The sequence below is a fragment of the Grampus griseus genome (assembly GCF_964374135.1).
Source record: "Grampus griseus genome assembly, chromosome: 17".
NCBI lineage: Eukaryota > Metazoa > Chordata > Mammalia > Artiodactyla > Delphinidae > Grampus > Grampus griseus.
In genome coordinates, this window is record NC_139011.1 from 24,846,092 (window position 1) to 24,869,744 (window position 23,653).

General features: G+C 34.6%; 1 protein-coding gene across 3 annotated transcripts in view; it reads left to right on the plus strand.

Annotated features, from left to right (window-relative positions):
- CSMD3 (CUB and Sushi multiple domains 3) overlaps positions 1-23,653 on the plus strand; it is a gene marked incomplete at both ends in the record, with an annotated part of 1,078,626 nt that overhangs the window by 680,047 nt on the left and 374,926 nt on the right. For all 3 annotated transcript variants that reach the window (XM_082674966.1, XM_082674967.1, XM_082674968.1), the window contains 4 exons: positions 1,361-1,549; positions 6,253-6,369; positions 9,568-9,783; positions 11,459-11,647. In XM_082674966.1, the coding sequence (XP_082531092.1) occupies positions 1,361-1,549; positions 6,253-6,369; positions 9,568-9,783; positions 11,459-11,647 (711 nt within the window). The remainder of the gene's footprint in view (positions 1-1,360; positions 1,550-6,252; positions 6,370-9,567; positions 9,784-11,458; positions 11,648-23,653) is intronic.

Below are 23,653 nucleotides of genomic sequence, written 5' to 3' on the forward strand. Positions count from 1 at the left end.
CCAAGGGTCAGACCTAATCATAAGAAGGACTTGGAGGAGCCTAACAAGTTTAGCTAAGGCAGTCTTTATTACAGACAGCAAGTTTGTCACTTATAGGCCCTGGTGAAATAGTCCAAGTTATTATTGAGGGCTAGTGCCTAAATGGTAGAGTGGAGGCTAAGAAATGCTGAGGTTGATGAGAGGTGCAAGACATTGATTTTGGTCAAATCTGGCCAGGAGGCAGTGATTTTCAATTTAAATTTGTTTACAAAAGATCATTTTCTTTCATTTTTATTCTAATTAGTCTTCTGGTTTACTTAGTAACATCTCAAACCCTTTCCTACCAAGAAAACAAATAAAACACTTTTTCTGTTGACACTTTCTTAATAAGTTTCTCAAGCTGAAGGAAACCAAACTATCTTCTTTAAATGAATCATTCACATGCCTCAAAATCAGCAGAGTAAAACTTTAATTATTATACTTCTTAAAACATTAAAAATGTATTTGGTGTTTGGTGAATTTGTATTTTAATAGAATCCAGTAAAAGAGAAAACTCGATCTCTCCAGTTGAACCAAAATTTTATGGGAAGGATTTCTTGCAATGCTACCAGTGATTGCACTCTAGAATTTTATTTTATTCCCTGTCTTGGGCACTTTTACCCCTTATGTCTTCCTCTCAAAACAGGAAGATTACAAAAACTGTACCAATAAGATAAGATTATTTATCGTTTACAAAACACATTAAAATAATAAAAGTAACTCAGAATAGACTTTCCTTTTTTTGTTTTAGTACAATCCCTCAACCCCAAGGGGGTTTATTATGTTGTATTTCTTGAAATACAGATGTAATAATGTTTCTTGGATATCTAAATATTACATAAAACAAGACAATGATAAGTGGATGCAGAACAAATCCATAGACACAGATACCAATCTCTGAAGACATATTTAGAGCCTCCTAAAGCAATCAAATGGAGTTTTAATGATAAAACTAATTTCATAGAATTATTTTAATGACCAAATTAGGCAAATTTTGCAAACATTTTAGAGTTGTACCTGGAATATAATAAGTTCAAACATTAATTATTGCTATGATTATTATTGTATATGTGTGTATATATATAATTTATAATACAAAGTTTGATAGATAATTGTACATTTTCAAGTTTTTATATAACTAATGGCCTGATTTTTTGGTCCTTGTGGGTAGGAAATGTCAAAAAATTTGTTAAATAAACTGCTAGTTTTTAAAATAAAGCTATGGGCACATTAATTTATTTGTAAAAATTACCACTCACAATTATTTGAAGGAATGAGAATCAATTTCAGCAATTTGACTCTCATCAAGCTTACTCTTTTTCATATTCCCTTTGTTTTCCAGGTGTTACAGTGAACACCTATTCTTGCTTGGACCCTGGCATACCTGTACATGGTCATCGCTATGGTCATGATTTCTCCATCGGATCTACTGTTTCATTTAGTTGTGACCCAGGATACAGGCTGAGCCATGAAGAGCCCCTTCTATGTGAGAAAAACCACTGGTGGAGTCATCCACTTCCAACATGTGATGGTAAGAATTCATTCAATATGCAAAATAAACTGATTTATAAACCAAAAAAAAAATCAACATAATCTTGTAAAATGTGAGGCTGAACATAAATATAAGTATTTCATATGTTTAAAAGAATATCTTGAAGTCTGCCAATTTTATGTTATCAAACCATTAATAAAGAAACAAAAGAATTAATATTGATAATCAGCCAGACTTACCCCATGCCTAAGGATGCTATGTGTATTTTTAAAATGTGTTGAGGTAACCATTTTAGGTGCCCATTGTGTGCTTCAGGTCCTTGAAAAAATAACATTGAAGGTGTCATGTTGGTGTCAGATGAATGCAATGAAGAGATAGAGCATTTACCTCCTGCCTGAAAGGCAACATGTACTAGTCCAAATTTTACCTAGCTACGCAGCACTGTGGCAATGTACCAGACTGCCCTGTGGTGGCAAGTTCCTGGCTATAGAAAATATTATACCAGTGTCCTTACCTCTTCTTTGTTTCTGTGGAGACTAAGTCAGCAATCCTTCATTTTTCAGAAAACACATATGAAAATACAGTGAAAGAAGCTGCTTTCCTATGATTGGGAAGTGCTTGCACACTTGCTTTATAAAAACACACATAATGTAAATCTATTCATTATTTAGTTCTGGGCTTTAATTTTTATTTATAACACTATTCCTAACTTTTATTATTTTGCCAAGTGGAAGATTAAGTTTGTCATTTCATAATTAAATTTTCAAATACTGTCAGTGCCATCATTTTTCTGTAACAGCTTTAGGTCAGTTTGTTTTTTTTGCTTCTTTGTTTGTTTATTTATTTATTTAATTCATTTATTTTTGGCTGTGTTGGGTCTTCGTTGCTGGATGCAGGCTTTCACTAGTTGCAGTGAGCAGCAGCTGCTCTTCGTTGAGGTGCACAGGCTTCTCACCATGGTGTCTTCTCTTGTTGCAGAGCATGGGCTCTAAGTGCAGGCACATAGGCTCAGTAGTTGTGGCTTGCGGGCTCTAAAGCACAGGCTCAGTAGTTGTGGCACACGGGCTTAGTTGCTCTGCGGCATGTGGGATCCTCCAGGACCCATGTCACCTGCATTGGCAGGTGGATTCTTAACCACTGCACCACCAGGGAAGCCCGGTCAATTTGTTTTTATAACGAGGTTTAAAAGAATCATCAGCACTTCTTCCCTGTATTTGGTACAATACCATTTGTAATAGCGTTCTTGTGGTTGTAAGTGACAGAAACCCAACTCTAACTGATTTTAAAAAATGAAAGCAGAATTTGTTGTTCAAAGTTTCAAACTTAGAAAAGGTATGGGTGGCATACTTCTCATTGCTAATTATAATCATGAATTCAAACATTTTCAAGGATATCTCTATTTCCATCTTGGCTTTTCTCTCTCTATTGGCATCATTCTCTTTAACTGCAGCCAGGCTTTTTCCATACGGGAAGTGGAGAATACACTCTCATGAAGATGGAAACATGTAACCTCGTATTTCCAGAATCAGAGGAGGATGAGAGTTCTTCCTTGTTGTTCTAATTAGAAAAATCCCAGGAAAGATCTCTAATCAGTCCATAATTATACTCGTAACTGTAGAAAAGGAGAAGCACACTTTACGATTGGCTTCTCCAGGTCCTGTGTCCATCCATCCTTGTGGTTGGAGACAAATGATTGTGGTGTAAAGGTACTATGTTTGTCAGGTCCTGGTGAAGCCACATAATTGGCATGAGTAAATTCACCAAAGTAAAACGGTGTGGCGACAATGTTATCAGAAGAAGCAGGAGAATAAAAATAATGTCCAAGTATACCAGCATGCTTAAATATTATTAATAATAAAAGTGAGTGTATCTAGTTTTCCTGGGAGCAACATAGGCCCTCATCATCTCTTGTCAATGCAACTCCAATCAACCTTAAATTCAATATCCAACTACTTCAATCTAACGTCCTTTCTTCACACTAAGGATATCTCATGCTCTATCCCATGTCAAAAGATGCTTAATGGCTCTCTGTTTCCTAGGAATGAAAGTCCAAATTATTAATCATGGAATTCATGATTCTTCACCATGTGTCCTCCTCTTTTGTATCCCCATTTCATTCTGAGCATAACTGGACAAGGGCTAAATTATATTCATTTTTTGAATGTCTGAGCTTTGTATAAACCTCTAAAATTAACTGAACTCAAATACTTATAACTAGTAAACTGATTTGATTAGGGTTTTCCTTCAGTTTAAACATTTTCCCCGGAGGCAGCTAATCTAAACTTCCTGGGGTTAAAGGGAGGAGAAGTGAATAAACAGAATTGATTTTCCAGATCCAAGAGTATAACCTCCATTGGCCTAGATTGCCTGGATATTCAAGGTACAGCATGCCTCACTTTTATACACGTCAGCTCTTATAGTTTCTTCATAGCCCATAGTTAATTGATTCACAAAGCACACTAGTCAGTGAGGGTTGGTGGTGATAATAATAATAATAGCTAACATTTAATGAGGGTTTACCATGTGCTGGTACTGCTGTAGGTGCTTTAGGTATATTAACTTGTTTTATCAAAATAACTCTATGAGGTAAGTGCCATTATGATCACCACTTAACAGATGAGAAAATTAAGGCAAACAGAGATTGAGTATGTTGCCCTGTGTCATCCCACTAGTTAATGGCAGAATCAGGATTGAAACTCAGGCAGCCTTGATCCAGATCCTGTGCACAAGTCTACTATGACACGGCCTCCTGCCCACATTCTCTGCAATAGTAAAGTACTAAGATTCTTTAAAATGAAGGGTACAATTGTAGATTTGTTATTCTTTCCTCAGTGATGCCACATGTTTAAGAATTTTGTATAAAAAATACATATAGCTGTTTAAATAGTTTATGGATATTCTGTACTCCTTGGAATATGTGACTGAAAAATAGGAAATTTTCACAAGGAAATTTTAAAAACTTAGAACCATCAAGATACAATGGAAATGGTATACCTAGCCCTTAACTTGATCACAAAAGCTCAATGAGGCTTTTTTTTTTAATTGAACGAAAATTGAAAGTTTCAGTAAGAATAATCACCAATAAAGGTCTGTGCAGGCTCTAAACAGGAGCCTAGGCTTCCAGACCATGAATATTATTGTAAATGTCTTAATAATAAATGAAATTGGAAGCATAGCCTTATCTTGGTCTCAAGAAGGTGGCCTATAAGACAACTTCAAGTGAGGTACTAGTCAAGACCTTCTTTTACTCCTTAGTGAAGTAAAAGAAGTAGCAAAGGGAAGAGTGTTCTGTTTTTCTTTTCTTTTTTTTTAATTAATTAATTTATTTATTTTTGGCTGTGTTGGGTCTTTGTTGCTGTGCGTGGGCTTTCTCTAGTTGCAGTGAGCGGAGGCTACTCTTCATTGTGGTGCACAGGCTTCTGATAGGGTGGCTTCTTTTGTTGCAGAGCACAGGCTCTAGGCGCAGGGGTTTCAGTAGTTGTGTCTCACGGGCTCTAGAGCACAGGCTCAGTAGTTGTGGTGCACAGGCTTAGTTGCTCCACAGCATGTGGGATCTTCCCGGACCAGGGCTCGAACCCGTGTCCCCTGCATTGGCAGGTGGATTCTTAACCACTGCACCACCAGGGAAGCCCCAAGAGTGATTTTTAATTGTGTGTATATTTATGTAAATCTAAGCCTGCTTAAATACTTCTAGGAACTGCAGACTTACTATTTCTAGTCAGGTCAGTGTAGAATAGCAGCCAGATTGCCTCAACTCTTCCTTCTCAGCATTGCCACTTGGAAGAAATCATGGAAGACAATAAAGCCAAAACTCACTTTTCTGGTATCCCAGAGAAGTTGAGCAAGGATCAGAGCAGATAAGGCTGTATGTTGCATTCACAGTTCTTACTGCCCTTACCCATGTTGCCCATGTCCAAGAGAGTAGACATCTCCAAGTGGAATAGAATAAGGAGTCAACTTTTCTCTGCTTCCACGAGAATGTACATTCTTACCTGACTATATCTTTGTTTCCTTTAATTTTTAATACTGGTAAAATTATCTGGCATATCATAACCACTGATGGTAGAAGGCATTGTAAACTGTCATTTATTCTAGAGTAAATGAACATTGAATTAAATTTCAATTTCTTTGACCTCAGTTCATAAACATTTATTTAGTTTTATTATCTTGGAGTATTTACTTAAAAATCAATATCCTCTCAGAAACCCCTTTTTGTTCATGATATTTCCCAGAGAAATGTACAAGTGCAGAAGCACCCTTCAAAATTTCGGTTTACTTCAGTTTTAAAAAGAATTCTATGAAGAATGACATATATCCCTTTAGGAATCTAAAATAAATAATTTTGTATAATTAACAATTTGTTTTCTTAAAGCTTAGTAAAAGGGGGACTGCTAAAGAATTAATTACTCATGTTTAATTTACCAATTTATGCAAATGTTGCTTATAATTAGAAATGTGTAAGATAAGTATGTACTTCAAATGCAAATGTGGAAAGTTGAGCTAAATTCTCCTGGGGCCAGTATTAATTCTCAGATACTATTACATATCTTTTTCTTCTCTTTGCTGCTGCAAAGGACGAAATGATTTCTTAGTATTGGAAGAGGTCTTTACACATTGCTGTTATTACCAGGAAGTAACTTAAGCAAAAATAATCAGACTCATTCTATTTTAAGAGAGAGTTGTTCAGCCTCTGCCTCTCTAACTATACCTGATCAGATGACTACATTTCTTTGTATTTTCAGCATTATGTGGAGGAGATGTTAGAGGGCCTAGTGGAACAATCTTATCACCTGGTTACCCGGAATTTTATCCAAATTCTCTGAATTGTACGTGGACTGTTGATGTAACCCATGGAAAAGGTAATTTGCCTCATACAATGATAATGGGCTATCTTCTGAATTTTCATTGCATCTATTTTTATTTCATTGTCCTTTACAATGTCATTTTGCATGAGCAAAACCAGATCAGTATTAAAATATGCTAACACAAAATTCAATTTGAGTAACTGCAGCAGAGGATTATATTTACTTTTCTATAGTATTATACTCATGTTTTTGTCAGAATGGTAATATGAGATATTTATTTTCTTTTGATATATTAAACTAATGTTATTTGGAATTTTCATATCAACAGAATCTCAAACAGGATGGCTTTTGTCTCTGGCACAGTGGGTTGATTTCAAAAGTTCAAAGGGGAATAGGAAGATACTCTGAAGTGCTGAACCAATTGTAAAGCAAACAGTACATGTTTATATACACTCGTTTTTAAAATGTTTATGATTATTTATTAAAGCTATATTTCCTGTGTAAATTTATAACCATTCTAGAAATATCTGTCTCAAATTTTCTGTCAGAACTGAAGTTATATCTCACATAATTGAATGAGAGTATAAAATTGCACTATGCATATGGTAGATGTTAATAAATGTCCTTTGAACAAATAAATGAAATTCCTTGTAGTACTAAGTATGGTTTATTCATGCAATACAACCAAAATAGTATATTAGCAATATAAGTGGTTAAGGCAAAAACTTGACACTGGGAAAATGGGCATTCTAATATATCAAAATGAAAATGGATGAAAATTATTTACCTGAAAAAATCTACATGCTAATCTTTTTAAAAAGAGTTAATTTATTCATGATAAAAACTGCTTTGGAGAAGTAGTTTTTGTATTAGCTCTATTCTTATATTATTCTTATTGGTTTTTACTATTACATTGTACTTATTAACTTTACTATAGAAGATCTAAAATAACCCCACCCACAAAATCCTAGCAATGAGAAGATGATATTACAATTTAAAAATTAAAGCTTTATTTAATAATTTGAATTCATTGTGTTTTTTACACAATGTGTTTTTACACTCCTGTTCAACTATGTGAGATATATCTGCAGTTCTGATAGAATATTTGAGATACAAATGAAGTTTGCCTTTATTAAAATTATACATCCTTTTATTGACAGTGAGGATTATATAAGGATTGTTATTTTAATGAAATTAAATATAATTGAGAAAAAATGCTGTTAAAATGAGTATTGTGGTATTGTACAGCAGGAATGAGGTAGAAGACTTTGTAAACTGTCATTTTTGTTGCTCTCCATAATGGAAGACTCTTTGCTGGACGTTAACCAAAGCATCCAGTGTTATTATTATTTCAGTGTGTAGTGGATTAATGGAGTTCAAAATAAGCTTCCTTGTATTATACAAGAAAATGGAGGGCTACGTACTACTTGCTATGTAAATAGAGGTTTAATTAACACTTAAGGTTTTGCATCTTCACAGATTGCAAGTGTTAATTAAATCTGTATTTACATGGCAAGAAATGCAGATTATATGCTTTTCTTTTACGAGCCAACAAAATTGTTTGGAAGTACAACTATTCCAAAATGTAGCCAAAGTTATGTGAAGGATAATCTCTTAAAGTTTGGAGAAATTGTCAAGGTAATATAATTTAACTTCTCATCCAGCACATGCAGATGCGCACATGCACGCGCACACATGTGTCAATATGTCACCCCCTCAAGGTCATAGTGTCATAACTAACTAAAACCTAGATATTCATGATATTTTGACTTCAAACCCAAGTTTTTTCTTATATTTCTGTAACAAAAATTGCCTTAATAAGGCTTCTTGAATTATCACTTTTATGAGAAGGTACTATGATGTTGAAACCACTGATTTTTTCTCACTATTCTTCAACACCCATTGCCCTATTAAGATTGTATGTCTTTGCCTGTCCACTTCTTCTTCCTGAAATGTCTATCCCAGGATTGTTATTCCACAAACATCTGTTCACTTTTGAAGGCCATTGCCTTCAGAAGCCTCTGCTGATACCTTTGACAAACTACCTCTATTTCTATGCTCCTATATTGACTCACATTAATCACTTTTATAGCACTTAGCATAATGTTTGAACTTTTATTTTATGTATCTTTTTCCCTCAGATAGACCATGAGTTATTTACAATCTTCTAATTTTTTTTATATTCCATAATGCCTATAATATAGTAGGTTCTTAGTATCATATTCTTATTTGGATTAATTGACCTTCAGCAGAAGGTCTTATATTGTTTTGCTGCAGTGAAAACAGATTTTATTGCTTAAACTGTAATCTGATAAACAGAGGCTTACTTTTATAAAGTCGCTGACTAGGACAGAGTGACATGAAACCAATTTACTTTCATGTTGAAGGATTAAACAATAACGATAGCTAACGATTGCTGAGTACTTCCTCTGTGAAAGCACTGTGCCAAGTCATCCCCTATATTGTCTCATTTAAACTTTAAGACAACCCTATTAGGACCCCATTTTTCAAATGGAGAAAGTGTGTCTCAGAAAGACTATGTATGTAATACTTGACAATGGGCTTATTAGCATCACTATCTAACAGAATTTTTAATTTTCCCAAGTATTAATTCAGTGCATATCAGAACAACCGCATTTTTCTAAGAAAAACATGCATAATGAATTTTTTCTTCTTTTTTTTCCATCTGTTCTTGTATTACCTGCCTAGTTTTTCTTAGTTTTAGTCTCTGATTGAAATCAAATTGACTTAATGTGAATTTCCATTCATTATTCTGTAAACTTAGATATCAGTTAATCTAGATGGCAGAGCATCTTCTCCTTGCCACATTGACACCTCATTCTCATTTACATCTGTCTAGTGTCAATTACCACATTTACACTGAAGAACATTTGAAAGACTGACTTAATTTCTGGACCCCTCCTAAAAAAGGCTCATTGTGGAGAGAGAGAGAAAAAAAGAAGAGTTACATTTTTAAAATTTTTATTTATTTATTTTTTTGCGGTACGCGGGCCTCTCACTGTTGTGGCCTCTCCCGTTGCGGAGCACAGGCTCCGGACGCGCAGGCTCAGCGGCCATGGCTCACGGGCCCAGCCGCTTCGCGGCATGTGGGATCTTCCCGGACCGGGGCACAAACCCGCGTCCCCTGCATCGGCAGGCGGACTCTCAACCACTGCGCCACCAGGGAAGCCCCAGCTCTATGTGTTTTACTGATATAGTTTATAAGTCTAATTTTCATCTTTCCCTTAATAGGTGTGCAGTTCAATTTTCACACCTTTCATTTGGAAGACCATCATGACTACTTACTCATCACAGAGAATGGTAGTTTTACCCAACCACTGGCACGCCTGACTGGTTCAGAACTTCCTTCAACAATCAATGCTGGTCTCTATGGAAATTTCAGGGCTCAGTTGCGCTTCATTTCAGATTTTTCAATATCATATGAAGGATTCAATATTACATTCTCTGGTAAGAAAACAAGTTTAAAAATCAGATTTTTAAAAGTATGAGCATAACTTTTGTTATGTATGACAAAACAGAGAGAGAAAAAAAGAGAAAAGAAAGAAGAAAACAAAGAAATTATCTGCCAACAAATTTTAATGAAACGTTGAAATGCCTTGAAGATTGTCTATAGTAATATATTAAAGGGAACCTTTAAACAATAGCAAAAAATAAATCAATTCATTAAAAAATTTAATAGAAATACAATAAATACATTTCTTTAACTTGCATCCTGCAGAATTCTAACAGAGAAGAACTTGCTAAAATGCCAGTTGAACTTAAAATGGAAATTCATACATATATTTAAAGTTTCAATTAGGCCATAAATGAAATGTTAGTTAAACCAGTGATATTCTAGTTTTGTGTTTCAGAAAAAGGCATAGTTTATAGGCCAAGATTAAGACAAACTTAATTTATTCATTTGCAACTAGATGATACAGAAACAAGTTAATATGGTTATTCTTTTATTCTAGAATAACCTCATCTGTAGGCAACATTATAACTTGAATTACAGGAAAAAAATTATAAGACCAAAGTGAATAAAAATGTATTCTTATTAGTTCTACTTTCTAGTTAAATGGAGTAGTGAAAGAGAATACAGAAGCAAATTAATAAGTAAATCTTATGCCAACCTACTAACATTAAATTTATAATATTACAATTATACAAAATTTTATAAATAATATATAATTTATATAAATAAAATCATAAAAATACTAACCTCATCCTTCAACAGTTATTCTAGTATTTACATGAAAATACTTGTCTTCTAAAATAATTAAGGTATTTCATAGTGAATAGCAAATGAGCATAATCAATTTTAACCTAGAATGTTAAAAGTATATCCAAATAAGTTTTTTAAACAATAAAATAATAGCTCATCAACGTGAAACAATCCCTCTTGTTCTCCACTGCAATTACATACTAAGCATGTGCTCTGGAAATATTTTTAGATAAGCTACTTCTTCTTAGGACTGTATATAAATTATAATATTGTTGTTTAATTAACTCTACTCTCTCATACCCTGAAGAGTGTTTAACTGTTCATTTTCATGGTGCTCATTCATTGCTTGAGGAAGTTTTCTTGTATAAATCTATAATATACAATTTTCAATTTATGAGCACTTCAGTCTTACATAAACCCTTGCATCTGAAGTGACATGTTTTTCAGAATATGGATGAATTGAATTTCTTGTATACTAGAGGCACAAGAGCCTTTGTCATTTAGACTATAACCATTAAGTAAAAGTCATTTCAAAATGCAAATCATTTCATTCTAAATGGCATTTTGCATTTGAAAATATGAATCTCTTATGCCATTATTATAAGTCAAAAATCTATGAAATGGAAATTTTCTAATGCAGAAGAAAAAATACAAGATAAATAGCTACATTTTCAATGTATCACTCAGAAGGTGACATTTTCTCACCTGTATTGAATTTCACACATAAGAGTATTCATTAAATTAGTAGACCTTTCACAAAAGAAGAAAATTATGTGTGCCATCAGCATATACCCATAATTTTACATACAGTAACTTTTAAAATGTATGGCTGGCCCTAAAAACATCCATTTTGCAAATAGGAATATACCCTTAAAGGTTACTACTAACATTTTCTTTGTTCTCTTCATCCAATTACAGAGTATAATCTGGAACCTTGTGAAGATCCTGGAATTCCTCAGTATGGTAACCGAATTGGCTTCAGCTTTGGGGTTGGTGACACTCTGGCCTTCTCATGCTCATCAGGTTATCGTCTGGAAGGGACGCCAGAGATCATCTGTCTTGGTGGCGGCCGACGAGTGTGGAGTGCACCTCTGCCAAGGTGTGTGGGTACGTGGTCAGCTGCTTTCATTTGCTTGTATGTGTAGTCACTGTCCATGGAGTTGCATGGTTATACACCCTTCGTTTTTTAATAATCTGTTGAATTTCTTCATTTCTTTCATATTAGTTATTTCAGTGTTTTTTCCACTTGGCAATCTGGTATACCTCAGTTACCTTCTCAACTGTTCTATTCAACCAACCATGCTTCTAAATTTGTTTTCAGATGATGAGAATAAGGAATGAATAGATAGACAGATAGATAAATAGGTAGATGACAGAATCATATTTTGAGAGCTTACAGAAAATTGCATTCTTGTATTCTGTTAATAGATGATTTTCCATGACTTCTAACTGAAGTTTTGACAATATTTTATAACTTAGAATTAACATGTAGGAAACATGATTACAAGGGAAAATAATAGATAATTTAAGGACCATCAAGGCAAGTATTGACTCAGTATGTGTCATCTATAGAATTAATCTGTTATGATAGATGAATTAAGATGGGAATTCATTTCACATGAGATAAAGAATTGCAATAATTAAAATATTGAAAGTTTGGAGCACCACCTCAACCTTTGGAAATGAATATTTTGACTGATAAATTAAAAAAAAAATCTGTAGAGAAAATGGAGGACTTTTCACTAGGACTTAAAGTCATTTTTATTTATATTAGGAAATAGAGAGGCAAGAATTTCTTTAGGTCATCACCCATTCAGTGGTTATCAGTACTCATTTTTACAATAGAACAAGATGCAAAAGATCATTTTATTATTTCATAAAGCTCTTAAAACTCTCAAAACCATTTAATTTGAATTTAATTGTAAATTTAATGGTGCGTCACAAATCTTTGTAAGTTATAATATGCTACAAAATCAGGCACATTGGTAAAGATTTGATCTGTGGTTTAAGAATTTGTCCTTTTTTTCTTTTTTTAATGGAGGCAATATACCCCACAGATGAAAATGCAAATGGAGAAGAGGATACTCTCTATGACTTATTCAATATATTGTCCACTGTTTAGAATGTGGTGGGAATACCTGTGGATCCCCAAATCTAGTAAAAAAAATTTGATCTTTCAAGTTAATAAGTTTTATAGTGATGAGATTGTTTTCACAGCCCCTAAGGGTTACATAACAGACAAGCTGATATTCAACAGGTGAAATTTCTTTTTAAAAATCATAGGCTTTTATAGAAATGGCACAAGCAGCCACAGAGGCTGGGAGGTGATAAGTAGTCATACTCTCAGAGCATCTTTTCCAGGAAGACATATATAGTCCTTCTGTTTTGTTTTTATGTTTGGGGTTTTGGGGTTTTTTGGTTTTTTCTGCTGTTGCCAGATATGGAATTCCCCTCCTTATCTGAATTGCTCCCATTTCCATTTTTCTTTGGTGTGAATATTAATGAGAATCTTGGGAATAGTCCAAATGAGGGCTACAGAGTGCCTAGGTTTATATCCTGGTCATTTGATATTGGGTTAATTCACTTTTCTAAACTTCACTTTTCTCATCAGCAAAATGGTTACAACATTTTGCTAATGTTAGTTATGAGGGTTAAAGAGATTAGCCATGCCAGTCAGACACCTAATACAATCCCTGGAATATAGGAGGGGTTCAGAACTTAGATGCTGTTATAACTCTTATTATATTGAGAATAATCTGCTGCCTATCCAACCCGCCGATCTAGTTTATAAAACCAATTATAGTACGGAATGAATTCCATGTTATAAAACACCAACCTTTATGAGGGTCTACCTGGCTCTTTTATATATGTATTTACCTCATTTAATTCTTACTATAATTCCGTTATTGTTATTCCCCCCATTTTTCATCAGAAGAACCTAAGTCTTAGAGATTTTAAACAACTTGCCCAAGATCGTCAAGGTTATATGTGGCAGAACCGTGATTTGTATACAGTCTTTCTCATTCTGAAACCCAAATTCTTTTCATTAGGATGGTTTAACCTCAAAAAGACTGAGGGAAAGGTAAATCTGAAAGAATTCTAAGTCACAAAGAGTTGATTAATATTTTCTTTCAAAGTACCAGAAACATACCAGGATGTTACACAGGCTGAGAAGAAAGTGTTTGTATCTACATTTTTAAGGTTTACTCCACTTTTACAATAAATTTTAATAAGTAGATTTATGAAAATCTGACTTTACAAAACAAGTAACTTCAAGTTCGTTTTGTTATATTAAAGTATTTCTTTGAGAGTAGGTTTATTCGTGCTTAAATCTTTAGTGAGAAGTATAACATAAAATCACCCTATGGACAGATTTAGAAAACAAAGTTATTGCCATGGGAATTTTCCCCTCATTTTAAAATTAACTGTGCTTGCTTTTAAGCTTATTAAAGTATACAATTAAGTTTACTGTCCTTAATAAAGTCCACTGTAGGTATACATTTAAGTTACAAGATAGGGTGAGAAATATTTTCAAATAGTATGATTTTTTAAAAATTTTATTTCTCCAATTTTCTTTAAATTTTTCTTCACTCTTTTGCCTATTCGTTAAAACAAATATGTTCCTTTTTGCATTTCTGGTTCCGTATATGCGTATGTATATATTTCTTATTTTGTTATCTTTTCAAAGTTCACAATCTTCAGTCACATAAAATGTGCATTATTTGTAACTATTCATATGAACAGATGCAGTTTTAGCAATGCTAGTTTATTTGGACATATTTTATCTCTTCTTAGATTCTTTGTGCTTTTCACTTCATATATCTCTAAAGCCAATTCTCTAGTGCATACTTGTTTAAAAACATCATTTAGTACTCAGCATCGCCAGGCTCATAGAAAGCTTATGTTACAGACAGTGGCCAAATTATGAGTAGGTTGTATTCCAAAAGTTTGTTTCTGCTTCAGTTATTTGGAAGCTAGGTGGTTTTTCCTTGGTACAAGGTTGCAAACAGTGCATTCCCAGAACAAATCATAGATGAGACTTAAAATTTTGTGTCATGTGTAAAACTAATACTAACATTTACTAAAATGACTTACGTATACCTAGGTTATGTAAGAATGTGCCTGACTCTGGACATAAGGCAACTGATAAAGCAATTTTTGGAAACTTACTTTTTGTTTATTTTTTACTATATATTTAATTTTGATCCTATATTTAGTGTATAAATTGGTTAGTGTCTTCCAATCTCTGTTGGTAGAATTTGGTGAAAGTTACCTTAATTCTAGATGTTAGATGAATAATAAATAATGTTTCATTATTTATAATGTTTTCATGAGAAATCTCTGCATTTATGTTTTAAGGTAATATTTTAACAAAATGAGACAATATAATAACACCATAATATTGTCTTTACAATCTATAAAAGATTATATTATGTACCATTCCAAAAATTCACCTATGCTTTGAAAGTAGGTTTAGAATAATGATTTTATCAGTGAAGATACAATGTCTATAAAAAACTCAAGGTTTCACACAAACTCAGGGGCATAGCCATGCCTAGCACAATTTCTGAGGCCCAGACTTGCGCTCCATTAACAAAAGCACACCGCTGTCTTTGACTGGCAGCTTCAATAAAGTTGAGAGGGAATCTGGTCTTAATTACAGTTGATACGTAGCTTCAGAAAACTCCTTAGGCTGTCCTCTATTTCAATCAGAGGAAATTTCTTCTATTGTGACCCATTTATCGGGGGTTACTTAAGTGCAGGGAAATTTTTAATTTTAAATTATTTTGTTGAAGTATAGTTGACATACAATATTATATTAGTATGAGGTGTACAACAAAGTGATTTAACATTTATATGCATTACAGATTGATCACCACGATAAGTCTAGTAGCCATCTGTCACCGTACACATTTATTGCAATATTCCTTATGCTGTACATTGCATCCCTGTGCCTTATTTGTTTTATAACTGGAAGTCTGTACCTCTTAAACCCCTTTACATATTTTTCCCACCCACCCCTCCCCCTGGCAGCTGCCAGTTTGTTCTTTGTATCTGTGATTCTATTTCTGTTTTGGTTTGTTTGTTTGTTTTATTTTTTAGATTCCACGTATAAGTGAAATCATATGGTGGTTGTTTTTTTCTCTCTGACTTATTTCACCTAGCATAATACCCTTTAGGTCCATCCACGTTGTCGTAAGTGCAGGGAAATTTGTAGAGGCAGGAGAAGAATCTTGATACCAGTAGAGATTGTAACACCCACTCAGTAACAGGGATTCTTCTCTCTAAGAAGTGGCCTCCATTGCAGGCAGATAGTTCATATTTACTTTTCAGCCTTTCCTAAGCTATGTGATCTTTGGAAAGTTGTTCAGATCTCTCTCCTGCCAAGTTTTCTGAAATGTAAAATGTGGATAATTACATCCATAGTGCAAGACAGCTTATAGCTCTAAGCAATAAAAGATATGTAAATCACCTAATGTACCACTCAACAAGTGACACTTGCTCAACAAACCTTAGTCCCTTTTCCTTATGCCTGCAACTCTCTTTACCACCATTCATTCTCCTAAGGGCCATGATGACTGAGTGGTGAACAGTGATTTTCACCAACCAGCAAGAGAGGAAAGGGAAGAAGAAAAGGAGGAGATGAAAAATTTTAGTGTGCCATCAGCAGCTGAGTACTTCATACACGTAATCTCATTTACTACTTAGTGATCAAGAGGAAAGTTTTACCTTTAAAAAATACATATATATAATTATGTTTTACATTTTGAAAAAGATAAAAATAATAGGTAAAATGATATTTCAGTGGATATATTTTATATTTAAATGATTATCCTGTAGCTCCACATTGCTGTGGATATGGATATCTGGTCACATTTTTAAGTTGCAATCAAATATCCAAAAAAAAAGTATAAAAAAGTTGATTACTTTGAAAATGAGAAACACTGACTTGTTTTTGGTCAAAAAATAAGTACCTAATTTCCCTTTCTAAAGTTCACATTACAAAAAACACAGGCATTCCCATTGTCATCTTTCTAAATAAAAAAACAAAACCCAAAAAACTTGCATGTCTTCATTAAGCTTCCAAACATACCAGGAACCATGCCAGGTCATGTTGCAAATAAACTAGGAGCTAATGAAAACATTTTGTTTTGGAAAGTAAATTAGCAAGTTAAATATTAGTAATGATTTGTCTTTAGGCAAGAGTCCACACATTTTAAGAAGTCCATACATTTTGAAATCATTTTAAAGACATTAATTCATTCATCCTTATAGTCTATTTAACACATCTACTTCTATTTCTAATTTTGTGTCATCAATTTTTTATCTGACCTTGGACAAGTAACAACATCTTCCCTTAATCATGAGTGAAATGAGAAAAATGATAACTCTACATTACACATCTACATATTTTTCTCACTTTTCTAACTTTCTAGATGATATATACTGATGGTTACTTATTGTTTAGTTTTAAAATGAAGGTCAAAAATAAGGGAAACAGGTGAAACGTATACGGGGACTCTGTACTATCGTTATAACCTCTTTGTAAATCTAAAACTATTCTAAATTGAAAATTTTATTAAAAATTCAAAACAGGAAAGGATAAATTGCACTTGAAGAGACAGTTCATCTTTAAACAAAAAATCTGTTTATTTCATCTCAACCTCTGAACTCCCTATACTAAAATTACATATCTCAGATACCCACACAGGTATGTCAAATATGACTGATTTATCAAATTGTATCACCATTGTAGATACACAGTGCTGTAGAAAGCAAATTATGATTAAGAGATTTCACTAGCTCTCAGACACTACCATTAATTAGTTGGGTGACTTTAAGCAAACATCTTAATTTTCTGTGCTTTTCTTTCCTGGAAAGGATAATGCCAATATGAGTTCTACTCAACCCAAATATTTCTTGTAAATATAACAAAAAATAATAGAAAGTTTCCTTTAATAAATTACATACAGAAATGTATATTTATATTTTTCTTATATAATTATGAGTGAGTGCACTTTCTTGATTTGACAATATAAAAAATCTATAATATCAATAATAACTTATACTTTGATGCTTTATAGTTTTTTAAAATAATTTCCTGCTTCCAAGCTTCAGAAGTAAGCAGAGGAGGTATTATTCCTACTTGACAGCTGAAAAAATGCTGTTACAGAAAGGTTATAAATAATCAGTGGAAGGTTATGCCAGAAACCAAGTTTCGAACTTTTTAGATTGGTGTTGTGGTATACCAGGTGGCATTTCTTTATTACCTTATTTATTGATGCACTATTTTTAAAGACTACCATTTTTTATGGAATAGACCACGGATGAGTAAACTTTTTTTTTTTACTATAAATGCTAGACAGTAAATATTTCAGGCTTTGTGGTCCACACAGTTTCAATGACAAATACTAAATTCTGCCATTGCATTGTGAAAGCAGCAATAGATAATACACAAATGAATAAATGTGTTTGCTTTCCAAAAAAACTTTATCTAGAAAATCAGGCAAGAGGCTGGATGTGGCCCTCAGGCCATAGTTTGCTTATCTCTGCAGCAGAATTACCAAGCTTAGTCAACTTAAATATCCCCTTTGCATTTGGAAATTTACTAGTCATTCATCTCTAAGGAAAGAAGAAAAGATCCTTTTCCCATTCTCTATGTTTTTCGTTGTGGGTTCTTTTCATTAAAGCAGCACATAATTCAGTTATTTCCAAGGGATTTCTAATGTGCTTTTTTTTAATCTTGTTTTTAACATATTTATTGGACTATAATTGCTTTACAATTGTGTGTTAGTTTCTGCTTTATAAAAAGTGAATCAGTTATACATATGTCCCCATATCTCTTCCCTCTTGCATCTCCCTCCCTCCCACCCTCCCTATCCCACCCCTCTAGGTGGTCACAAAGCAACGAGATGATCTCCCTGTGCTATGCATCTGTTTCCCACGATCTATTTTACGTTTGGTAGTGTATATATGTCCATGCCACTCTTTTAACTTGTTCCAGCTTACTCTTCCCCCTCCCCTTAACCTCAAGTCCATTCGTTAGTAGGTCTACGTCTTTATTCCCATCTTGCCCCTAGGTTCTTCATGACCATTTTTTTTTTTCGTTTTAGATTCCATATATATGTGTTAGCATACGGCATTTATTTTTCTCTTTCTGACTTACTTCACTCTGTATGACAGACTCTAGGTCAATCCACCTCATTACAAATAGCTCAATTTCGTTTCTTTTTTTTTTTTTTTTTACATCTTTATCGGAGTATAATTGCTTTACAATGGTGTGTTGGTTTCTGCTTTATAACAAAGTGAATCAGTTATACATATACATATGTTCCCATATCTCTTCCCTCTTGCGTCTCCCTCCCTCCCACCCTCCCTATCCCACCCCTCCAGGCAGTCACAAAGCACTCAGCTGATCTCCCTGTACTATGCGTGGCTGAGTAATACTCCATTGTATATATGTGCCACATCTTCTTTATCCATTCATCTGTTGATGGACACTTAGGTTGCTTCCATGTCCTGGCTATTGTAAGTAGAGCTGCAATGAACATTTTGGTACATGACTCTTTTTTAATTATGGTTTTCTTAGGGTTATGCCCAGTAGTGGGATTGCTGGGTCGTATGGTAGTTCTATTTTTAGTTTTTTAAGGAACCTCCATACTGTTCTCCATAGTGGCTGTATCAATTTACATTTCCACCAACAGCGCAAGAGGGTTCCCTTTTCTCCACACCCTCTCCAGCATTTATTGTTTGTAGATTTTTTGATGATGGCAGTTCTAACTGGTGTGAGGTGATACCTCATTGTAGTTTTGATTTGCATTTCTCTAATGATGAATGATGTTGAGCATTCTTTCATGTGTCTGTTGGCAATCTGTATATCTTCTTTGGAGAAATGTCTATTTAGGTCTTCTGCCCATTTTTGGATTGGGTTGTTTGTTTTTTTGATATTGAGCTGCATGAGGGGCTTGTAAATTTTGGAGATTAATCCTTTGTCAGTTGCTTCATTTGAAAATAGTTTCTCCCATTCTGAGGGTTGTCTGTTCGTCTTGTTTATGGTTTCCTTTGCTGTGCAAAAGCTTTTAAGTTTCATTAGGTCCCATTTGTTTATTTTTGTTTTTATTTCCATTTCTCTAGGAGCTGGGTCAAAAAGGATCTTGCTCTGAATTATGCCATAGAGTGTTCTGCCTATGTTTTCCTCTAAGAGTTTGATAGTGTCTGGCCTTACATTTAGGTCTTTAATCCATTTTGAGTTTATTTTTGTGTATGGTGTTAGGGAGTGTTCTAATTTCCTTCTTTTACATGTAGCTGTCCAGTTTTCCCAGCACCACTTATTGAAGAGGCTGTCTTTTCTCCACTGTATATTCTTGCCTCCTTTATCAAAGATAAGGTGACCATATGTGCATGGGTCTATCTCTGGGCTTTCTATCCTGTTCCATTGATCTGTATTTCTGTTTTTGTGCTAGTACCATACTGTCTTGATTACTGTAGCTTTGTAGTATAGTCTGAAGTCAGGGAGCCTGATTCCTCCAGCTCCATTTTTCTTTCTCAAGATTGCTTTGGCTATTCGGGGCCTTTTGTGTTTCCATACAAATTGTGAAATTTTTTGTTCTAGTTCTGTGAAAAATGCCAGTGGTAGTTTGATAGGGATTGCATTGAATCTGTAGACTGCTTTGGGTAGTAAAGTCATTTTCACAGTGTTGATTCTTCCAATCCAAGAACATGGTATATCTCTCCATTTATTGATATCATCTTTAATTTCTTTAATCAGTGTCTTATACTTTTATGCATATAGGTCTTTTGTCTCCTTAGGTAGGTTTATTCCTAGATATTTTATTCTTTTTGTTCCAATGGTAAATGGGAGTGTTTTCTTAATTTCACTTTCAGATTTTTCATCAGTAGTGTATAGGAATGAAAGAGATTTCTGTGCATTAATTCTGTATCCTGCACCTTTACCAAATGCATTGATTAGCTCTAGTAGTTTTCTGGTAGCACCTTTAGGATTCACTAGGTATAGTATAATGTCATCTGCAAACAGTTACAGCTTTACTTCTTTTCCGATTTGGATTCCTTTTATTTCTTTTTCTTCTCTGATTGCTGTGGCTAAAATTTCCAAAACTATGTTGAATAATAGTGGTGAGAGAGGGTAACCTTGTCTTGTTCCTGATCTTAGTGGAAGTGGTTTCAGTTTTTCACCATTGAGTACGATGTTGGCTGTGGGTTTGTCATATATGGCCTTTATTATGTTGAGGAAGGTTCCCTCTATGCCTACTTTCTGGAGGGTTTTTATCATATATGGGTGTTGAATTTTGTCCAAAGCTTCTCTGCATCTATTGAGATGATCATATGGTTTTTCTCCTTCAATTTGTTAATATGGTATATCACGTTGATTGATTTGGCGTGTTTCTCCTTGGATTTATCCTGTATTGGACTGTCTGTGCTTCCTGGACTTGATTAACTATTTCCTTTCCCACATTAGGGAAGTTTTCAACTGTAATCTCTTCAAATATTTTCTCAGTCCCTTTATTTTTCTCTTCTTCTTCTGGAACTGCTATAATTCGAATGTTGGTGCATTTAATGTTGTCCCAGAGGTCTCTGAGACTGTCCTCAATTCTTTTCATTCTTTTTTCTTTATTCATCTCTTCAGTAGTTATTTCCACTATTTTATCTTCCAGGTTACTTATCCGTTCTTCTGCCTCACTTATTCTGCTATTGATCCCTTCTAGAGAATTTTTAATTTCATTTATTGTGTTGTTCATCTCTGTTTGTTTGCTCTTTTTTCCTTCTAGGTCCTTGTTATACGTTTCTTGTATTTTCTCCATTCTATTTTCAAGATTTTTGATCATCTCTACTATCATTACTCTGAATTTTTTTTCACGTAAACTGCCTATTTCCTCTTCATTTGTTAGGTCTGGTGGGTATTTGCCTTGCTCCTTAATCTGCTGTGAGTTTCTCTGTCTTCTCATTTTGCTTAACTTACTGTATTTGGGGTCTCCTTTTCGCCGGCTGCAGGTTCGTAGTTTCCGTTGTTTTTCGTGTCTGTCCCCAGTGGCTAAGATTGGTTCAGTGGGTTGTGTAGGCTTCCTGGTGGAGGGAACTAGTGCCTGTGTTCTGGTGGATGAGGCCGGATCTTGTCCTTCTGGTGGGCAGGTCCACATCTGTTGGTGTGTTTTGGGGTGTTTGTGGCCTTATTATGATTTTAGGCAGCCTCTCTGCTAATGGATGGGGTTGTGTTCCTATCTTGCTAGTTGTTTGGCATAGGGTGTCCAGCACTGTAGCTTGCTTGTCATTGAGTGGAGCTGGGTCTAGGCATTGAGAGGGAGATCTCTGGGACATTTTCACCGTTTGATATTATGTGGAGCTGGGAGGTCTCTTGTGGACCAGTGTTCTGAACTTGGCTCCCACCTCAGTGGCACAGCCCAGATGCCTGGCTGGAGCACCAAGAGCCTGTCCTTTACACGGTTCAGAATTAAAGGGAGAAAGAAAGAAAGAAAGAAAGAAGAAGATAAAAGGAAGTTATTAAAATAAAAAATTAAAAATAATTATTAAGAAAAAAAAAATTTTTAAGTAATAATAAAGAAAAAACTGGACATGCAGCACCCTAGGACAAATGGTAAAAGTAAAGGTATACAGACAAAATCACACACTGAAGCATACACACACACTCACAAAAAGAGAAAAAGGGAAAAATATATATATATCATTGCTCCCAAAGTCCACCTCCTCAATTTGGGATGATTCATTGTCTATTCAGGTATTCTACAGATGCAGGGTACATCAAGTTGATTGTGGAGATTTAATCCAGTTCTCCTGAGGCTGCTGGGAGAAATTTCCCTGGATTTCTCATGTTTTTACAGAAAGAGTGTTAGGAGTGTGTGTGTGTGTGTGTGTGTGTGTGTGTGTGTGTGTGTGTGTGTGTGTGTGTGTGTGTACACTGATGCAATTTATGGGTAACCTAATTCACAACCATCTCCAGATCCTTTCATATACCCACATCTTTTCTGAGTACCAAGTCCGTATTCCCAGCTGTGCACTGACCCTCTCCACATGGATGGCCTTCCACAAGCACACCGACTTCACACTCCAAAACAGAACTCATTATCTCTTCCACCAGATCAGCTCTCCCTTCTGCACTCTTTCATTCAGATATGGCATCATTCTCATCCAGTCATTCAGGCTAGAAACTGTGTCACCTTTTACGTCCTCCTCTCTCTCTTTCTCTCTATCCATATTGGAAAGTCACTGAGACCTACTACCAAAAGCTATTGCTCAAATTTACCACCATTTCCATTCTCATTACCCTTATTTTAGTCCAGTTCTTATTAGTCCTCATAAACGTTACAGCTCAATAATGATAATGTGTGCTAGGCATTGTGTTAAACAATATGTTTCCCTTTATATATTCCTTTTAGAAACCATTTGAGAGAATGTTATTATCCCATTTTATAAACTATCCAGATTAATTATTTAAGTTGGTAAAGAGCTTGAAGTCAGCTTTTTTTCTGATTCCAGCTCATGTTTTCTCAATTACATGTATAATCCTACTATATCATCTCTTCTTTGCTAGCTGGACTTCCTGTTTCCAAATTTCCCTCATCTAATTTATCTTCAATAGCATTACTAATTATAATCCTTTTTGTAGATGAGTAACAAATTACTACAAATTTAACAGTTTAAAACAGCACATTTACTTTCTCTTGGTTTCTGTGGGTAGCGAGTATGGGTGTGGTTTAACTGGGTCCTCTCTTAGGGTCTCACAAGATGTTGACCAGAGCTGAATTCTCACCCGACGTTCAGTATTCTCTTCCAAATTCACATTGTTATTGGAAGTAATCAGTTCTTTGTGGTTACAGGACTGAGAGCTTCAGTTCTTTGCTCAGTTCCTAGGGACCATCCACAGTTCCTTGCCATGTGAACTTCCCTAGCTCAGATGCTTCCTTCATCAAAACATCAAGGAAAGTCTGTCCAGTGAGTCTCTAGCAAGATGCAGTTTTGCATAATGTTATAAAATCACAGGAGTAATGAGAAGCAAGTCTCAGGTCCCACTTAACTCAAGGGGAGGGTACTGTACTAAGGCATGAATGCCAAAAGGTGGGTATAATGGGAGGTTCACCT